The 16,822-nt window shown below is 41.4% G+C and overlaps 1 protein-coding gene across 2 annotated transcripts in view; it reads right to left on the reverse strand.

The window, feature by feature from the left end:
• The window catches only part of scube3 (signal peptide, CUB domain, EGF-like 3), a 69,871-nt gene that overhangs the window by 12,849 nt on the left and 40,200 nt on the right, over window positions 1-16,822 (reverse strand). The window contains exons 5-9 of one of the 2 annotated variants that reach the window (XM_040152438.1): window positions 14,687-14,833; window positions 13,121-13,237; window positions 8,257-8,304; window positions 3,393-3,509; window positions 1,698-1,820 (exon numbers count right to left, since the gene is read on the reverse strand). In XM_040152438.1, the coding sequence (XP_040008372.1) occupies window positions 1,698-1,820; window positions 3,393-3,509; window positions 8,257-8,304; window positions 13,121-13,237; window positions 14,687-14,833 (552 nt within the window). The remainder of the gene's footprint in view (window positions 1-1,697; window positions 1,821-3,392; window positions 3,510-8,256; window positions 8,305-13,120; window positions 13,238-14,686; window positions 14,834-16,822) is intronic. The other variant, XM_040152439.1, reaches the window with a different exon arrangement.

A 16,822-nucleotide genomic window follows, 5' to 3' on the forward strand; every position in this document is an offset into this window, starting at 1 on the left:
TTCCGTCAGACGATGACGTTGCGGTTATGAAATAAGGATTTTAGCTGAGCATAGAAGCAGCTTGTAACTGGCTTGGGAGTGACTTGCTGGTTAACATGTAATCTCAATGGGCTGTGTTTCATTCACTATTTCTTTATTACTTGTTCCATTGTTTGACAACAGAAACCAAAAACATGTAAATGAGAACAGCTTTATTGGGAATTCAGCTGTATTAAATTATTGTTTGTGTGACCAGGAGTAGGAGAGTAGCAAACAGATAAAGGGCGGTTAAGCCATAGAGTAGGTTTTGTCGTAGTCTTGTTTTAATAATCAGACATGGACCTTTAATACCACAGTTATCTTATCATGTTGTTTTTAAATTCATTAATTCGTCAATTGCATTATGGGAAATGTAGGTCCAAGTGTTTTTGAAGTTTTGCCCCATACTAGGGATTAAAAGTCAGGATATCTCTGCCTCTGCTGCTTTGATTTTGGCCATTTTTTCAACCTGTATCTTGCGATTCTCCTAACTTCATGAATATGCAATACTAAATCCCTGGATCACCCCTTTAATCACAGATTTGCATACTAAAATCAACAGTAAAACACCAAGAATCCCAGTGACAGCTAAAATGATCAGAAGGGAAGTTTAACCTCCACTGAGAGGCATTCTGCTCTTATTTTGCCCGGCTCTCATTCCACGGGTAAGAAAAATGACTGGAATGAGAGGCGAGGGTAAGGAGCAGACAGGTGACTCAGTAGCGTGGAGTGTGTGAGCCTGGCAACACCTCACTCAACAGGAGGTGAACTTTATCACAGCCCTCCTCTCCAGACAAAACACAAAACACCAAACAAGGACAACCCTGTTCCAAAGTTGCCCCTGTGCACCCAAACAGCACATTGCTGTTGGTTAAGGCATAGTGCCACAGAAAACAAGCTGTGATTTACATTCCTACATGCACATTCCAACATTTTCTCAGTTATCTATGTTATTTTGGCAAAATAAACTTTGAATTGTTTGGCTCCAAATTGTGAGAGAAAGGCATCCCACCAAAAAGAGATACAAAGTGTCAAGAAAGTGGCTGCAAAGCACAGTGACATAGCGTATGTTTTCACTGACCAGATATGATGTTTGTGTACTATGTATAGAGTGGTGGGATTCAGTGCAGCAATTCTAAACCCATTGCATGACACTGATGTGTAGCAGTCTGGATATTGATTGACCACATCAATAAAGAAAAGAATAAAAAAATAGCACGTCATCTGTTTTCCCAGACGCAGAGAGACTGAGCTCGGCTCCGCAATTCTAGTCTGCCGGTCTTCTTTCACCACATGTTTCTGTAGTGGCTTGATTCTTTCAAGAACCAGAGGTTTTAGAGTTAGAGCTTTAATTCCCCACACCTGTGTTCGGCCATGGCAAACTCTTTATTTGTTCTGCAGCTAGTCCCCCCAGCTCCTGCTGAGTGATGGCTGCCACCAAATATAACAGACAAACAAGCCAGAGAGGCCTGGTTTGGCTTCTCTGCAGTCCAGGAGGGTGCATGTTTTTGTGCCACTAGAAAGGCATTTTTGGTTTCCCCATTCTATATTAAAATCTATACTCTGCTTCCAGGGGGCTCTACCTAACAGAAGGCGTTCAGGATGTGCTTTGGGGTAGTAGTCCAAAGGAGAGTAAATTTTATTGAAGTGGCAAAAGGTAGTAAACCTGGGCTACCTACCTTGACAAGTTCGCTCATTGGTGAGCAGCTTGTAGCCTTTCTTGCAGCTGCACTCAAAGCTGCCAACTGTGTTTCGACACACATGGTCACACCCCCCATTGTTCAGACGGCACTCGTCAATGTCTGTGAACAGAAAATCACATCACACATCACAAATGAAAAAAGGACTTGTCCTTTTAGCTCTGTCTGGGTCTTTAGCTAAATGCGCCACTATGTAGACCAGCTTGTCGCCAACGTTGTTGATGGGCAGGTATAGTAAAGTCATTTTATTAGAACTTTTTTTGCTGCCGGCTGCAGCTGGAAACGACAACACTATGAAAGCAGTGAGAGTGAATCAAAAAAGTAAAGTTGTGGGCCAAACCACAAAACTGAACGCAGTGTAAAGCTGAGGGAAACCTCTGAGCCAGGTGATAATTCTGTGGAGGGTTGTCTCTAGAGCGACCCAAAAATATTGATTATAGCAGGTTTTACAAAAGTTAATAAAAAAGTAGTTAAATCTGAACAGGGAGGCAGAAGTATAAGAACAAAGATAGTTAGGCTAATGGTGCAGAAGAATCCAAAGTAGGACAATTATATGTTTGGCTGTACTGGCAAGAAAGTCTTGCAGAAACTGGAAATGAGCATCAGGGATTTCCTTAGGAGCCCGCAGGAGGCCTAAAATCAGTTTGTGCGTGGCTGTAATGGGCTGCAGCTCTCACACAGTACAGTCTCATAGCAGTAAGAACTCTAAATCATCATTGTCCATCTCCTTCCGATTACCCCGCTCTTTATTCCTGTAGCCAATACTCAATCAATATATCATGTGTGATCCCCTGCTTTTGATAGTGCTCTGCCGTGGTAGGTTTGGCAGTAGATCTAATTAAGTCTGAATCATCGGCACAAATGAGGCGGCTGTCTCTTGAGGGGGTCTTCATCATCTGGTTAAAATAAATGGATCAGAAATGGAATAAAATAATCCCTTCCTTGCTCCATCTTTGTCTCTGCTCTTCAGAAGTGTCTGGCCTGCAGCGAGCCTGTCGCCTTGCACCAGTGCTGCCAGGATTTGTTTTCCTCATCTTTCCTCTCAAACCAAACTAATATAAGCCAATGTACTTTCATCAGGGCTGTTAGTGTAACATTACGAAGTGCAGAAACCACACAGATTTCCATCCCTGCTTTTCTGGAAATAACGTCTACCCCATGACTGCGAGTAGTGCCTTTGTTTCTCATTAAATAATTCTCTGTAAAGTTTGCAATTGCTTTTATTAGACGTAATATAAAAAACTTGATACAGTATGCAGGTTGCTTGAGTTGAGGATGCTCTGCCAACACCAAGAAAGGAAGACGATGGTAACGCAGTGGAAAAACTGTCAAGATAAACCCATGGCATGACAAATCATTACTCAAAATATGCAGCTGAAAAGCAGAAAGTAGTGTGTGGTTGGTGGTACCAGTAAGGATACAGGATACAGATTGTAAGGGCACTTACAAAACAATAATAGTGCGGTCTATAAAAAGAAAATCCAACTAGAAGGGTTGCGCAGGTGCTAATGTGGAGGGTGGCAACAGCATAAATTCTTGATAATAATACTTGTGAGCTCTAGGTGGAGAAAGAAGCCCCAGTGTGCCCGGTAACGTGACGAGTGGGAGATTAAATTGGTGGCAGCTGAACAGGTGCAGACTGAATGCTGCCTGGAACCGTGGGTGATGCTTTACCTTTGCAGGTCTTGCGGTCCGGCTGCAGAGTGAAGCCAACAGGACAGCTGCAGCGGACTCCTGTCACTGAATCATGACATGTGCTATCACAGCCGCCATTGTTCACTGCACAGGTCTCTGCAGGGAAACAAGCACTCACAGTCAGACAAACCCCCAGAAAAATATGCAGGAGATGCTGTCTTGACCTACTTATTTCTCCCCATCGAAACAGCATACATGCATACTTGTATAATAGTAAAAATCAGAGGACACGCTATTATGGGTGTTCAGTGGTAGAGAGGAACGGAGAGAAAATAAAGACAGAGAACAGAGTAATAAATTCAGCAGCTGAAGGAGATTAACAGTGAGGGAATTGGAGAGATGTTTGTGAATAATGAAACGAGACAGTCATTAGGAAATATTATAACATAGCCAAATATAGTGTTTTACATGTTCTCTCTGTGTGTCTGTGTGTGTAAAAGTATATAAGTGTGTGCATGTTTGCTTCTTCTTTGGTCAAGGTGAATTACAACCTCAAATTCCCTAGTTTGTAGGACATCTGTCTCCCCTTTATCACGAGGGGACAGGGTTGACATCCAGACAGATGCAGACTAAACCACCACTTTTTCCTGGTTTTGACAAAACCTTCCAGGCATTTTGGGGATAAAAAAGCAATTTCAGTTACCTGACCCCTGTGTTGGCTAGACTGATTTGAAAAAAAGGGAGGTAGTCAGTCAAGATAGGATAGCTGAGGTCTCTTGCCTAGACAGTGACAAATTTCACTGATAGTTTCATTTAAAGCAACAGTACAGGAGAAATTCGTTCTCAAATAAGAGAGACCAGTGACTGCCTTAATAGTTTTGACAGATTTATAGAAAACCTTACACAGTTCATAACAAAAAAAAAAAAAAAACAAATTTAAAAAACTCTTTGTGACCTGGAGCAATCACTTTTACTTGCTGTAAGGCAACTGGTCAACCGCACAGCTCATCACTTCTCTCTAATGGGCTGTAAGATGCTGGCTGGCAGCTTGTCTAAAACGGAGCCAGCACAGCTGGGTTAGGCGAAGAATTCACGCTGGTAAGGAGATAGCAGCTCACACGTGGCACTAAAGGGGCAATGCAGCTGCACTGGTTTTTTTTATAGAGAGCGAGGATCCCTTTGGGGAAACACCTAATCCTCTTCACTTAAATCTAAAACGGCCCTGCCTGCAGCAGCCATAATGAAATTGTCTAAAGCTCTTTCTCTCAAATAAAAAACCCAACTGTAAACTGGAATTATGTAACAAAGCAAACAGATGCTTACGGTGATGTAATATTACATTTTATAGCCATTTCATAGTCAACAGCTCAAAACATTTCAGTGGATGTTGTTGCTAAAGGGTGAACATGATGCATCAATATGCTGGAACAAATTTCGAGTAAATATTAACACACGGGGTTAAAAAATAAATAACTCAGTCAACATTTTAAACACTGCTATAAAAGGTCATCTTAGGTTAGATGACAATTAACAGTATCTGGGAACTCCCTTTACACCCTACTATACATGTGCAAAGATCTTGGTTGGTTTAAACTCCTGGCAACTTGGCCTCCTTTGTCGATAAAGCTTTTCTGTGTTTATTATATGTTGTCATGATTTGTGAGACAGTTTCCATGGATAATTTAATATTTTTTTCATTTTTTCCCCTTTGCTGATAGTCCTTCAGTTTACAATGATTATTCTTTTTAAAAGTCAGCCTCTAATTAAATGTTTTCAGCCTCATATGACGCTCTAGCAGTGTTTTGTCATTGTGTTTAAAGGGAGAGCACGCAACTTTTGAATGAAAGAAATAGAACAATCTTTCTAATACCAATTCAAAATTGAATCTATAATCAATAAAACACATCCTCCCAAGATTTAGTACACTCGAGATGGATCAATCTGCTTACAGAAGAGTACTGGGCAGAGGGGGCCCTCCCAGTTAAAACCTCAGTCGCAACCCAGACTCGAGACTATGGCACTGTGGGTTCACATAATTGCAAAGTGTGAGCAGAGACAGTTGGCAGACGAGACGATAAGACAGTGTCAAGACATGCCTCCAAAACGCTTAGTCAGGCAGCCATCTCACCAAACTGTAATGATCATGTATTAAGAGAGCAAAGAAATATTTCTGACATTATGGTTTTGTGAAGACAGGAGAGAGAGACACACTCTGGTATGTGTGTGGGTTTATGTGTTTTGGATGCACACCAGCCACATCTACAGTGCACCAGGTTGGGATCTGCAATTACAGTAACATTGGGCAGACTTTTGTAAATATTCTCCCGCGTGATGTGTAGGGTGTTTGGTCTAATGCTGAGCCTCTACAGTATATGTTTCATGCGGAGAGGTTCAGACAGTGTAATTCATCTTTTAGCAGAAGCCACAGGATTTATAGCTGCACCACCTTTTGACTTGCTTCAGAACTGTTGACAAGCAACCTCAGGGCAACCTGTCATCAGCCATTCATGACGAACGCAAATAAAATACGTGGACGGGTGAGTAGACAGGATTCACAAAAAGATACGACAACATTTCCCTGAGTGTTGATCAATGGGAATGATCTGCCTTATTGAAAAGGATTTTTCTTTTTTTTCTTAAGAGAAAATATTGGGTTTCCTTGACCAAACAGCAAACATGCAACTTGAGTGAAGTTACTCAGAAGGTGCAGGGGTTAACAGACAAAAACCTGACAAGATCCCTGAGGTGAATGCTCTCTCAATAACATACACCACACAATAAGAAAATAAAACCATAAAATAGAGTCTGCTGATGTTCTCTGGAGTTACGATTGTGAAAGTAAACCTCAACACTAGCAGGGTGCAAGATATGTCTCTTGCTCTTGCTCTGAGGGAAAAAAAACAAAACAGAAACTAGGACACAAAATCCTGAAATAGGTCAGACTGTTATATTGTAGCATGTAGGGAACTCAGTGTTCATGTACATACAGTAGTAACAACTAGTTACTTAAAACACTATTGTTTCACTTCTTACCTTCAACAGGCTACTCCTCTGAGAACAAGCCTCCTCCCTCAGTTGCTTACATGGTATAATTAAATCGTAAATCTCTTTGATGTATCAAGGTTTGATACATCCTCACAGATTCACGAGTTTATTTTTCCTGGCATCTTTGCCATAGCTATTAAAACGCAGCTCATCCTGAAAATTAGGCTGGGTTGCATTAGTGATACTATCCAAATGCAAAGTTTCAATACGTTTTTTTCCCCCCACATGTGCTCCATTGTTCGTTTTACTTCAAATGTAGTGAAACAAATTACTTGTGGGCAACAAAGCAGCAAAAGGAACTGGACTGGAATGACATTGATTTGTTCCCTGTAATTGATTATTTTCACCACTTTAGGGCACAAGATTACATGTGTATAAAAGAACAAGTTAAGAGGGATTCTGTGTTTTCTCTTTTGTATGAAGTAGTGCTGAATCATGGACACAATATTGGCTCCCTCACCAAAGCTAATAGGCCATGATGATGGAGTTTAGGAACACTGTGGCCGAGTGTTTGAAACAGTGCATACTTAATTTCGCTCATCTGACTTGCATCAAAACACAAATAAAACCAAAGTCTTTGGTCTGACTCTTAGAAGCCATCACAGTTAAATTGATGCCGTTATGGAGTTCTGACAAAGGCTACTTGCACTTACGCTTATACATCATTATTAGTTGATCGGTCAAACTGCAGTGGTGAAAAAGGAGTCAGTATCTTTGCTTAAGTAAAAATACAAGAGGATTCATGTTAAAATTTTTCATTACGATTAAAAGTCCTGCATTAAAAACTCTACTCATATACAGAAGTATTATCATCAGCCTAACTTACTCAAAGTATGAAAAGTAAAAGTCCTCGTTCTTCATAAAAATAGCCCCTGTAACTGATATATTATTATATATGATAGTACTAGACTGGTAATACTGGTGCATCAGTGTGTAAGCAGCATTTTGCTTTTATAGTGTCGAGAGGTTCCCACCCTGGGGGTCGGACCCCTCCAAAAGGTCACAAGATAAATCTGACGGGTCTTGAGATGATTAATGGGGGAAGGTCAAAAACCACAAATCTATACTTATTTTTTTGGACTTGTCTCTGGTCGTTAGCTTTTTGTGAAATAATGAATCATTTTACTTCTTTGAGCCTCAAACAGTTATTTAAATGAAACCATCTGAGAAGTTTAGAGGGGAAATGTCTCTTTGGTGGAGCAGCTAACAACTCAAGACATCTGGGACCGAAACTACACACTGCTGTATTGTAAGGCGTCACACACCAAAAAGGTTGGGAACCATTGGTTTAATCATTAATAACGTTTTTTGTTTTATACATTTATCAGCGAGTTTTTTTAAGTAAAATCTTAACCTGTAAAGTAACTCCAGCTATACATTGTGGGGTATTTGTCCCTGCACTGGAGTGAAGTAGAAGTATAAAGCTGTATAAAATGTTAATACTCAAGTGCAAGTACCTCAAAATTGTACTAAAGTACAACATTTGAGTAAATGTACTTAGTTCTACAAATGTCAAACTGACTGCAAGAAGGGAGATGACTGACTGGTCAAATCTTGAGAATATTAGATACATTGCTGTCTCTTTATATAATGTTCATAATGCCGGTCAGAGGCTCCCCGTTTGCAGCTGTGTTTTGAAAAGGTGCAGTGTGACACGGACAGGAGGTTGTTATTGAGAGGGCATTCACAGAAGGAAGAGGAAGGTTTGGGGAGTGAGGGGGGAGTAAGATGTCAAGGGTCAGAAGGATGATGCCCCTGTGGGGAGGGGAAAGGCCTGATCAGTGTCTGCTAGGTTAGCTTCCTCTACTCCCCACACCCACAGACCCCAGAGAGAGGAGTCAGAGGAACACATATTTACCATTGGGGAACAGCTGTGGGGCTGCCTGGGACTGGACACTCCTCTCCCCTGCATGCACGCGCACACCCACACACACGCACACATTGTAAAAACACCACTTTAGTTCTCCATACACTTGAATCACGCAGCATACGAGTGCTATGTAAATCATGGGCATGTGACAAGAACTAATCTCATGTGGTATACTGTATATCCACCTTGCTCCTACCCATGATATCCTGCATGAATTATGGACAAGACCTCTGGTTATTCCTTTCACTGAAGCAGCGCCTGTGAGCGTTATTGGTATGCTAAAGGTGTCTCTTGTTAGAGATTTTAGGGCAGGAAATTATGTGGGAACACAGCCTGTCACATCTTTAATGGAGTAATGTGATCATACCTCTGCCCTTCTACCACTGAGGGCTGGAAGGACAACCTGAAGAAGTGGCCCTTTGATAATATACAGTGGCATATTTAGCTACTTTGTGATTCTGGTGCTACAGATGGTGAATTAATAAACAATCTGAAATGCTCTGAGGACTCCCCTATTAATAAGGCCGGGCAAATTTTATTGAATTCATTTTTTTGCATTTTAAAAGCAGTGATAGCAGACAAGTTGGTTGTTTTGGATTTGTCTTCTTTTAGTAGATGATGGCAACCACATACCAATACTGACTGAAAAAATACGTTTTTCATTTTCAGTTTAAGTTTGATTCCCTGCTGCTTAAGCCACACATTTAGTTTAGCTTCACTGTTGGTGCAGCCACAAAAACCGCAACGTGTCCCTGAAGTCCCTAAAATTTTAACTAACGCTAAGCTAACTTAGTTTGTTACTGCTATCCTATGCCACTTGTTCCCATTTATTGTGTTACAGGTTAAGTTCCACCATCATTTATTTCCCCAAAAGCCCCTAGAAAAAAAGGCAAACACCTGTGGCACACCCCTCGCTCGCAGACACAGGTTCAGTGACAAGAATGGCTGGAAGTTGAGCCCTTCATCATGAGGCTAAGAATAAGGTGGATAGCATCAATGTGAGGCGATCATCTCTCCTGAATTAAACACATCATTAAGGTCCATTTATGCCCAGAGGAGGTGATAATGACATGAGAGAATGACATTATGTTGTTGCAAAAGAAAAGACAGCCTCTCACTGGGAACAACTGAGCAAACAGCAGTGTTTATTTTCCAAATGCTAACAACAAACTGATGATGACAGATCCTCCTCTAAAATGAAAAGGGTGACATTTCAAGGCAAAAGAGTTACCTCTCAACATGCAGTCATGCAAATAAATATTCCACACGGCGCAGACAAAGTGCGGTGCTGTTGTTTGTATGGGAGGTGAGGCTTTCTCTAGTTAGTATGAGCACTGCGAGCCTTGACAGACAGAGTGAGTGGTGGTTAGTGCTGCAAGCTGAAAGACAGGGACAACAAGGTTCATGTCTGCGCTTTATGATATCTTTTATGGTCAGATCATTTCAGAATTAATGCTGTTAGGCTGTTGTGTCAAGTCTCTAAACACTGTCGCTGGCCCAGCCGTATAATTTATGTGTCGCTAAAAACTATTTCAGAAAACAACAGTGTCTTTTATTTTTACCTGCTGTATAATTTAGATCAAATTGTGACTTTCAATTGACTGGTTTTTAATTCAACAAATTCTACAAACCAGATTTTCCAAGTGGATCCACTGAATGTATATCTAGCTTTACCTTTTCACTCAACTACAGGCACACATTTTATATTTTATTTTATATGTAGACCATACACAGTACATTCACCCATTATATAGCTGGGGTGACGAACTGGGAGTTAAGACACACTGACAAAATTCTAGGGTCTTTAATATTGCAGTAAGAACCTTCCTGCACAATTTCAGTTATTTTTCGAACAAACATTATTTAAAATAAAAATCACTTTCAACACACGTACTCTCTGAAATGGTCATTCTGACGTCGGCAGGCCAGAGCTCTTTTTGGGGTGCCAGATGAAGTTGCTCAACTCTGACAACGACAGGTCAACGCCACAAAGCATGCACAGTTTGCATCGACTACCATGTTTCAACCAACATGTCCCAGTCCCAACATGCAGCATCCAGAAACAACGATTCACAGCAGTTAGTGGACAGAGAGAACTGTGAGATAACTGTGAATACACTAACGTGAATGCACAGACCACCCGAAATGAGAGCAGTGTGTTTATGTTATGGGCATATGCATGTAGACTACATGTTGTTTACATGCATGTGATGCATGCATGCGGGATACGTATTGTATGGTTGTGTGGTTGTTTGTGTAGCTTTCTGTTTGTATTATAAAATGCGTCTCTTGCGCTCTTTCTGTGCGTGTGTGTGTGTATGTGTGACTAGCATTGTGTGGCCAACTCTTCAGATGATTGAACTCCTGAGCATGTCTGCATCTGCCTGCTATTTGTGAATGTTTATGATTTGCTATGCTAACAGCATGAATGCTTCCACATGAGGGCTGCTCCTTCCTGATAACTTACTTGATACGCAGACATTATATGTAAAAATGTGCCTGATTTTTTTAGGGACTGTTTCAGTCAAAAATCTGACAAAAATCTAAAGTTTGAGTAGCGGATTGAACAAATATCTCTAAGTGTGTGTGTGTTTGCATGTGTATGTTTGAGAGCGAACAGTCTGTGTGTGCCATCAATACAAGCCTTCCTGACATTAAAATTCTCACCTACAGTTTGCACAGTATCAACAGAGGTGAGATAGGAGTGATAAAGAAGCAACACTTCCAACCAGAGACAGCATATGGTGTATTATCACAAAATGCATGGCCAAGCCTGGGTGAGGAAAGACAGCGCTTAATGGATGAAAATGTTGCAGAATACATATGAAACACCCCACAGGATGAATTGAGCAGTGACGCTGCAGCATACTGAAAGAGCCCACCAGACTAGCAACAAAGCCACTGACGAGGCAAAAGCTGTTTGCGAATTATGTGCCATGTTCCTTTTGAAAGAGGTATGCAGAGACTCAATGAATCCTCCATTTTTCTAAACCATTAGTGAGGCTAAACAGGAGGGTATTTTCACTTTGTGTGGTTGCTATGGATACCCTATACACTATACTATACAACAGTACTATTTCCAAACGCGGTTGCTGAGGGGTAATTATCAGTACGTGCTATGCAGACAGCGCGTAAAAATACAAGAACCCACGCAAGCCATTTCCTCCTGTTTGTGACATTTAAGACAATCTGAAACTTAATTCAGGATCAGAATATGACCTCTTGGCTCCAAGAGGGACCATTTGTTTTAAGACGTAGAATTAAAAAAAAATTAAATTTCTTTCTTCAAAGTAGAGGGACAGCTATTGCATTTTGTAACAAGTCACATCTATCAAAAAGCAATAATTTTTTGCCACAGTGTCACAGGGTTAAGGTTATTATATTAAAACCTGGCACACCAACCCTAAATATCTGTGTAAATCTATGCAGAATAAAACAACAACAGTTTCAGGAGACAATGCTTTTGAACCTTTTTTTTTTTTTTTTTTTAAATAGTGGAAACTCCTCAGAGTTAAAGTCCTAGTGCATGGTAGTGGTGCCTTACTGAAGGTCTTCTAATGTTTCTTGTCACTCATTCTCCCATCAGTAATTCATTTGGCAGACTGTTTGTTAATAAAACCTAAATAAAATGAACAGAGTGTCTGGGAGATGGAGCACCCCCGTGTCGACCACAGAGCAGCCCTCCCTCCACCTCTGTAACCCCAGACTCTGTGGGGGAAATCAGAGATTTTAACTGGCTGACTGCTTCCTAATCTGGCACACCAAATGTACATTTGCTCTGCCTTGAGTATAAGACAGGCTAAGACATATAATTTGGTTGCGGTGCACTTTGTGAATGACAGGTTGGCTGACCAGACCTTGACATAGGTCTGGCTCTCATCAGAGCTGTGGTAAAAAGGGGGATCCAGAAACATTGAGCTAATCAGCCGCTACCCAAAACCAAACTCTCAAAGTTAACAGCCACTGAAAACCAAACAACCACCTCACCAGTCTGCTCAGCAGGCGTAGCTTCTAATTCTATTACTGGGTTTGTCTTCCTGACAATGAAAATATGTCTTACCCAACTCACTGAAGCTCGCATTACAAACCCATCTTACTAACACTGCAAAGTACTGGCTAAATTGGTTTAAATGGGTTTGCACTGTAAACAGAATCTATTAATGAGACTTTGGTTAAAAAGGCGGATAAAATAAAGGCCTGTCTATGCAATTCTGCATGGCTAAACGCAATCCGTACATGTTTATCCAGACCTGTGCTTTGACTCCTCTGCGCCTGCAGGTACCATCCGATGGAAAACTGCCCTTCAGAGCGGTTCAATATGCCCGCGTAGCTGAATGATTTTTACTCAACTTAAGTCAACTGAGGCAAACACTGATATATGCCACTGGAAGGTTAGGTCAGGTGTGTGAGTTAATCCCCAATGGGAAGCAATGGAGGAATTGACCCAAGGGCTAATATAAGGTCTGTGTCTGACTGCATGGCTGAGAAACAGAGGAAAAGGGACAGCTCTTGCACAGTGTCCAGTGAAGGAGAGGAGGAGGAGGAAGAAAAGCCAAAGCAGATGCAGGGACTGAGAGGTTACAGGAGCAGCAGCAGAGGGGGAAGCACAGCGGGTGGTAGCCTTTTGTCCTTGTATGTCACAGATTAAGAGAAAAGGCTCAGGCGCAGAGCTACTGTAACAAGGCCTGTATTTCAACTTGCATTTTATCACCATAAACCTCATTTCAGATGTTAAATAAACTTGCTGTTGAAAATCGGTCGCTGAGGTAATCATTTGTGGTTCTACATTTTCTCATTCAAAAGCCATTTTGTTTCTTGCCCTCGGTAGTTGTATCAGGGTGAGATGACTCACCTACACAAGTCTTTCCATCGCTGTGCAGGACGAACTTCATGTGACACGAACACTTGGGGCCGTGGTCGGTCTCCTCGCAGATGTGCTGGCAACCCCCATTACCATAGTTACACGTCACTATCAAAGGATACATAGATTAGATAAACTGTACATCCAGGGTAATAAAAACATTTTCCAAAGTATGTCTTTTGCATTTTATGCCCTTTATTTGAAAGTGGGCAGCAGAGAGGTGAGAGGAGATGAGGGTAGGGAGAGGATAAGGAGATATACATCAAAGGTCACCAGCCGGATCCTCAGGATAATACACACTCTTTCTCAGGGCTGTACGCTCTATGATGTAACTATTGCGGGCTCAGTTCAGACTTCATTCAGTCTTCCTTCAGAGGGCTTCAATGAGACATACTGTACATCTGAGTTGCTCAAATGATTGTTTCCAAATTACTGCAGATGCACACCAGTGTCAGCAAGCTGTTAGCAAAATTATAGTTTAGACTCAAAAAAGGTTCAATGCAATTAGAGCACTGCACAACAAACAGCACCTCTAGGCATCTTTCAACATTTCGTTGCTTATTAAACACTGCGTGCAACTGGTCTTAGATTAAAGTCAAAATCTGTGTACCATAATATGAAGAAGGGCATGTCATGATTTACATATTCACCACCTTAAGTTGTAAATCTATGTTAATTAAATTAATCACTGTTGTGGCTTTAATAATTTATTTCTTACCATACTAAATCTTTTTATCCTTTGACTGAAGAATTACATTGGTGTTGCGGAGGATTTGAAAGGTCATATTTTTAAATGCTCCAACAGCTGATGAGGTGGCCTTGAGCAAGAGGCTGAACTTACTCACTCATTTTAAGTCACTCTGAAGAGTACGATTTCTTGTCTAAGTTTGCGTGTTCGTGTGTGTGTCTTTGCAAATCCCTAAGTGCAAATACATTTATATGCTGGCAGGCGAGGGAAGCATTAACCTTGGCACTTTAAACACACCTGTGATGACAGAGTGAAAAAGAGCATGAGTGAGCCGAGCCTTCCACCGCCATCCTGTCTGCACCCTACCATCCCAGCCCCTTTTGCCCTTTTCCTGGGCTGTCACAGAAAAACTATAGAATAACACTTCTCCAATCCTTATCCAAACACAGACAAATCCCCCATCAGCCCTGGCCCCAGCTCTGACAGGATGATCTCCGTTGCACAGCAACAGGAAGTGTGCGCTGTCCATCAGAGCAGTCCCCTTCGAGTAACCTCCACACTTGCCCTGGCTGTGTAAATGATCACTCCTTATTTGATAAACATGTTTTTCTTTACAAGCACTATACAGAAGATTAGTCGCAGCTTAGTAATGTAACGTAAATGTCAGTAACCTACTTCAGATCTGTTGGAAAGCATTTTTGGAATGAGTGCAATTATCCATCATCGGCAGGTTTCCAACCCCAATCACCTTTTCATGAAGAGCCTATGAACCCGCCTTCTGTGTGTGTGTGTGTGTGTGTGTGTGTGTGTGTGTGAGAGAGAGTGTGAGAGAGAGTCTTTCACTGTGCTTGATGTTGAAAATGACTTACATTTGCAGTCCTTCATGTTACGGGTGAGCTGGAATCCAGGTCGACACTCACAGGAGATGCCACCCTTCTGTGTTTCCCTACAGATGTGTGCACAGCCGTGATTCTTGTCCATGCAGGTGGGTCCTTCCTTTGTGCCTTCTGGTTGCACTGCAAAGGAAACAGCAAGACCAGGAGAGAGAGTTTATCTCTTAACGGCCACAAAGTTTACTCAAGTTTTTTTTTCTTTTTTTTTTTTTTTAAAGCCAAAGACCATTCAGTAAACTAAGAGTTTGGTTTTAAATTGGGTATTACAGAGCTGGCAGGAGGAGCAAAAATGTTCAAATGCCTGTCACGCATTCTGACCCTCAGTCACATACTGTATATGCCTACTCCTGGTGACTGACATGCCCTGTACCCCTTTACAAAGATTCAAGCACTTGTTGGAACTCGTTTCAGGCTATAAAAAGGAGGCTGCCTGAAGAAAGGATAAAACTCCCAGCGGGAGCTGAACCTGTAGACCTGTAATTTTAATTGAGGTAATCCCCTATAAAGAAAAGAAAACACTGAAAAAATTAACTCCTTGGTTAAATTCTCCCGGCAGAGACCGAGTTCAAAAGGGATTGCACTAAAATAAGGGTGTCAGTGAACATTTTCCCGAGTCATCAAGACCCGTGGCACTTCAGTACAAATGTGACTCTAAAAAACACCAAATGAAGTTGTTATTGAAAAAAAAAGGCATTTAAATATTCAAAGCTTTACTAAACTTGGCACACAAAGATGCATAATTTCTGTGTGATGTATAAATGCTTGATGAAGAGGTACAACAGGCTCCCAGCATGCATTTGACTTGGGACCCTCATGTCATGAATAATAACACAAGTGGATGCAGGGCTCCCTGTACTATAATAATACTGTTGAAGAGACAGATATTTGACTTATTCGTTGTGAAACGCTGCCAATGCAACAGATGCATACACAAACCCCAGCTCTCTGGCTCATTAAAAACCAAACTTTTCCTTCCATTCTGGTGAACATGGAGGTAGTGCACAGAGAAGACATGTCCATTAATGTCTCATTAAATCTGATGTCGCACAGAAGGGTGTTTGGAGGTCTAACTTTGTTAATTAGCCAACTTTTTTGCTATAAATTAAAGCATTTGCATTCGTGTATGGAAGTGTCAACACGTAGTAAAGCTCATATAACCTTGTGCACTCTTCCTCTAAAATCCAAACATAGTGTGTCACTCTTGTCAACCGTGTGCTGTCATAAGAGTTTCTATGTAGCTGCCTTGAGGGGCTACACGGAGAAACAAACAATCTCAGCTTGACAGAAACAGGTTTTCACGTCATTCTATCCTTAAAGACTTTTTTCTGTACTTTTACTCCTGCCACCATAACTTCCTTTAATTACCCCCTTCTGTTTTCCACATTTTGCCAAACACTCAACCTGCCCTTTTATGTAATTCCACTCATGGCTGATGTCACTAATCTATTTTGAGTCTCTCTATACTTCAAGGGGCTGACAATGCAGGTGTGACAGACAAGTCTGACCCCCTGGTTAAATAATTTCCATCACTTTAAGTCTGTCAACAAGTGTCACCGTGTCATACAATCCTCTCAGACGTCCCCTGCCTGAGTTTGTCATCCTTGCAGACAGGTTGAGCTATCAGACACTAAATGCAGCTACAGCCTTCCTTGCTACACAAATGCTGGGATAGCACTTCAGCTCTGAAGGCGAAGGAAAGAGGCACGGTACGACTGAGTGAAGTGACCATGAATGAGCGCCAAGAGAGCAGCTGCTTTAAAGTACTTCCAAATTTCACAGCGAGCCATGTGGATATTTAAATAGGATGTGGAATTCAGTGGTCTCTTTTCTTGGCTTTGTGTCTATCTGAGGCCAACACAAGAAACTTAACATAGGACTGAATTTCCAACTATTTAACCCCAATGGACTAAAGATTACTTACTAAGGTTGTATTATGCATCCCAAAACTCACTTCACTCCACCTTCATTTTTATGCAGACCCTGTACCCAATGCTACAGACCCATCCATCAATAACTTGTCAAGCTGGGGCCAGAACCTGGGCCTTCATCTCTCCAAGGACCAATAAAACCCAAAGTGTTGACACAATGGCCCTTTTCTCCAGGCCAGGCCAA

The sequence above is a fragment of the Xiphias gladius genome, chromosome 18, assembly GCF_016859285.1.
Source record: "Xiphias gladius isolate SHS-SW01 ecotype Sanya breed wild chromosome 18, ASM1685928v1, whole genome shotgun sequence".
NCBI lineage: Eukaryota > Metazoa > Chordata > Actinopteri > Istiophoriformes > Xiphiidae > Xiphias > Xiphias gladius.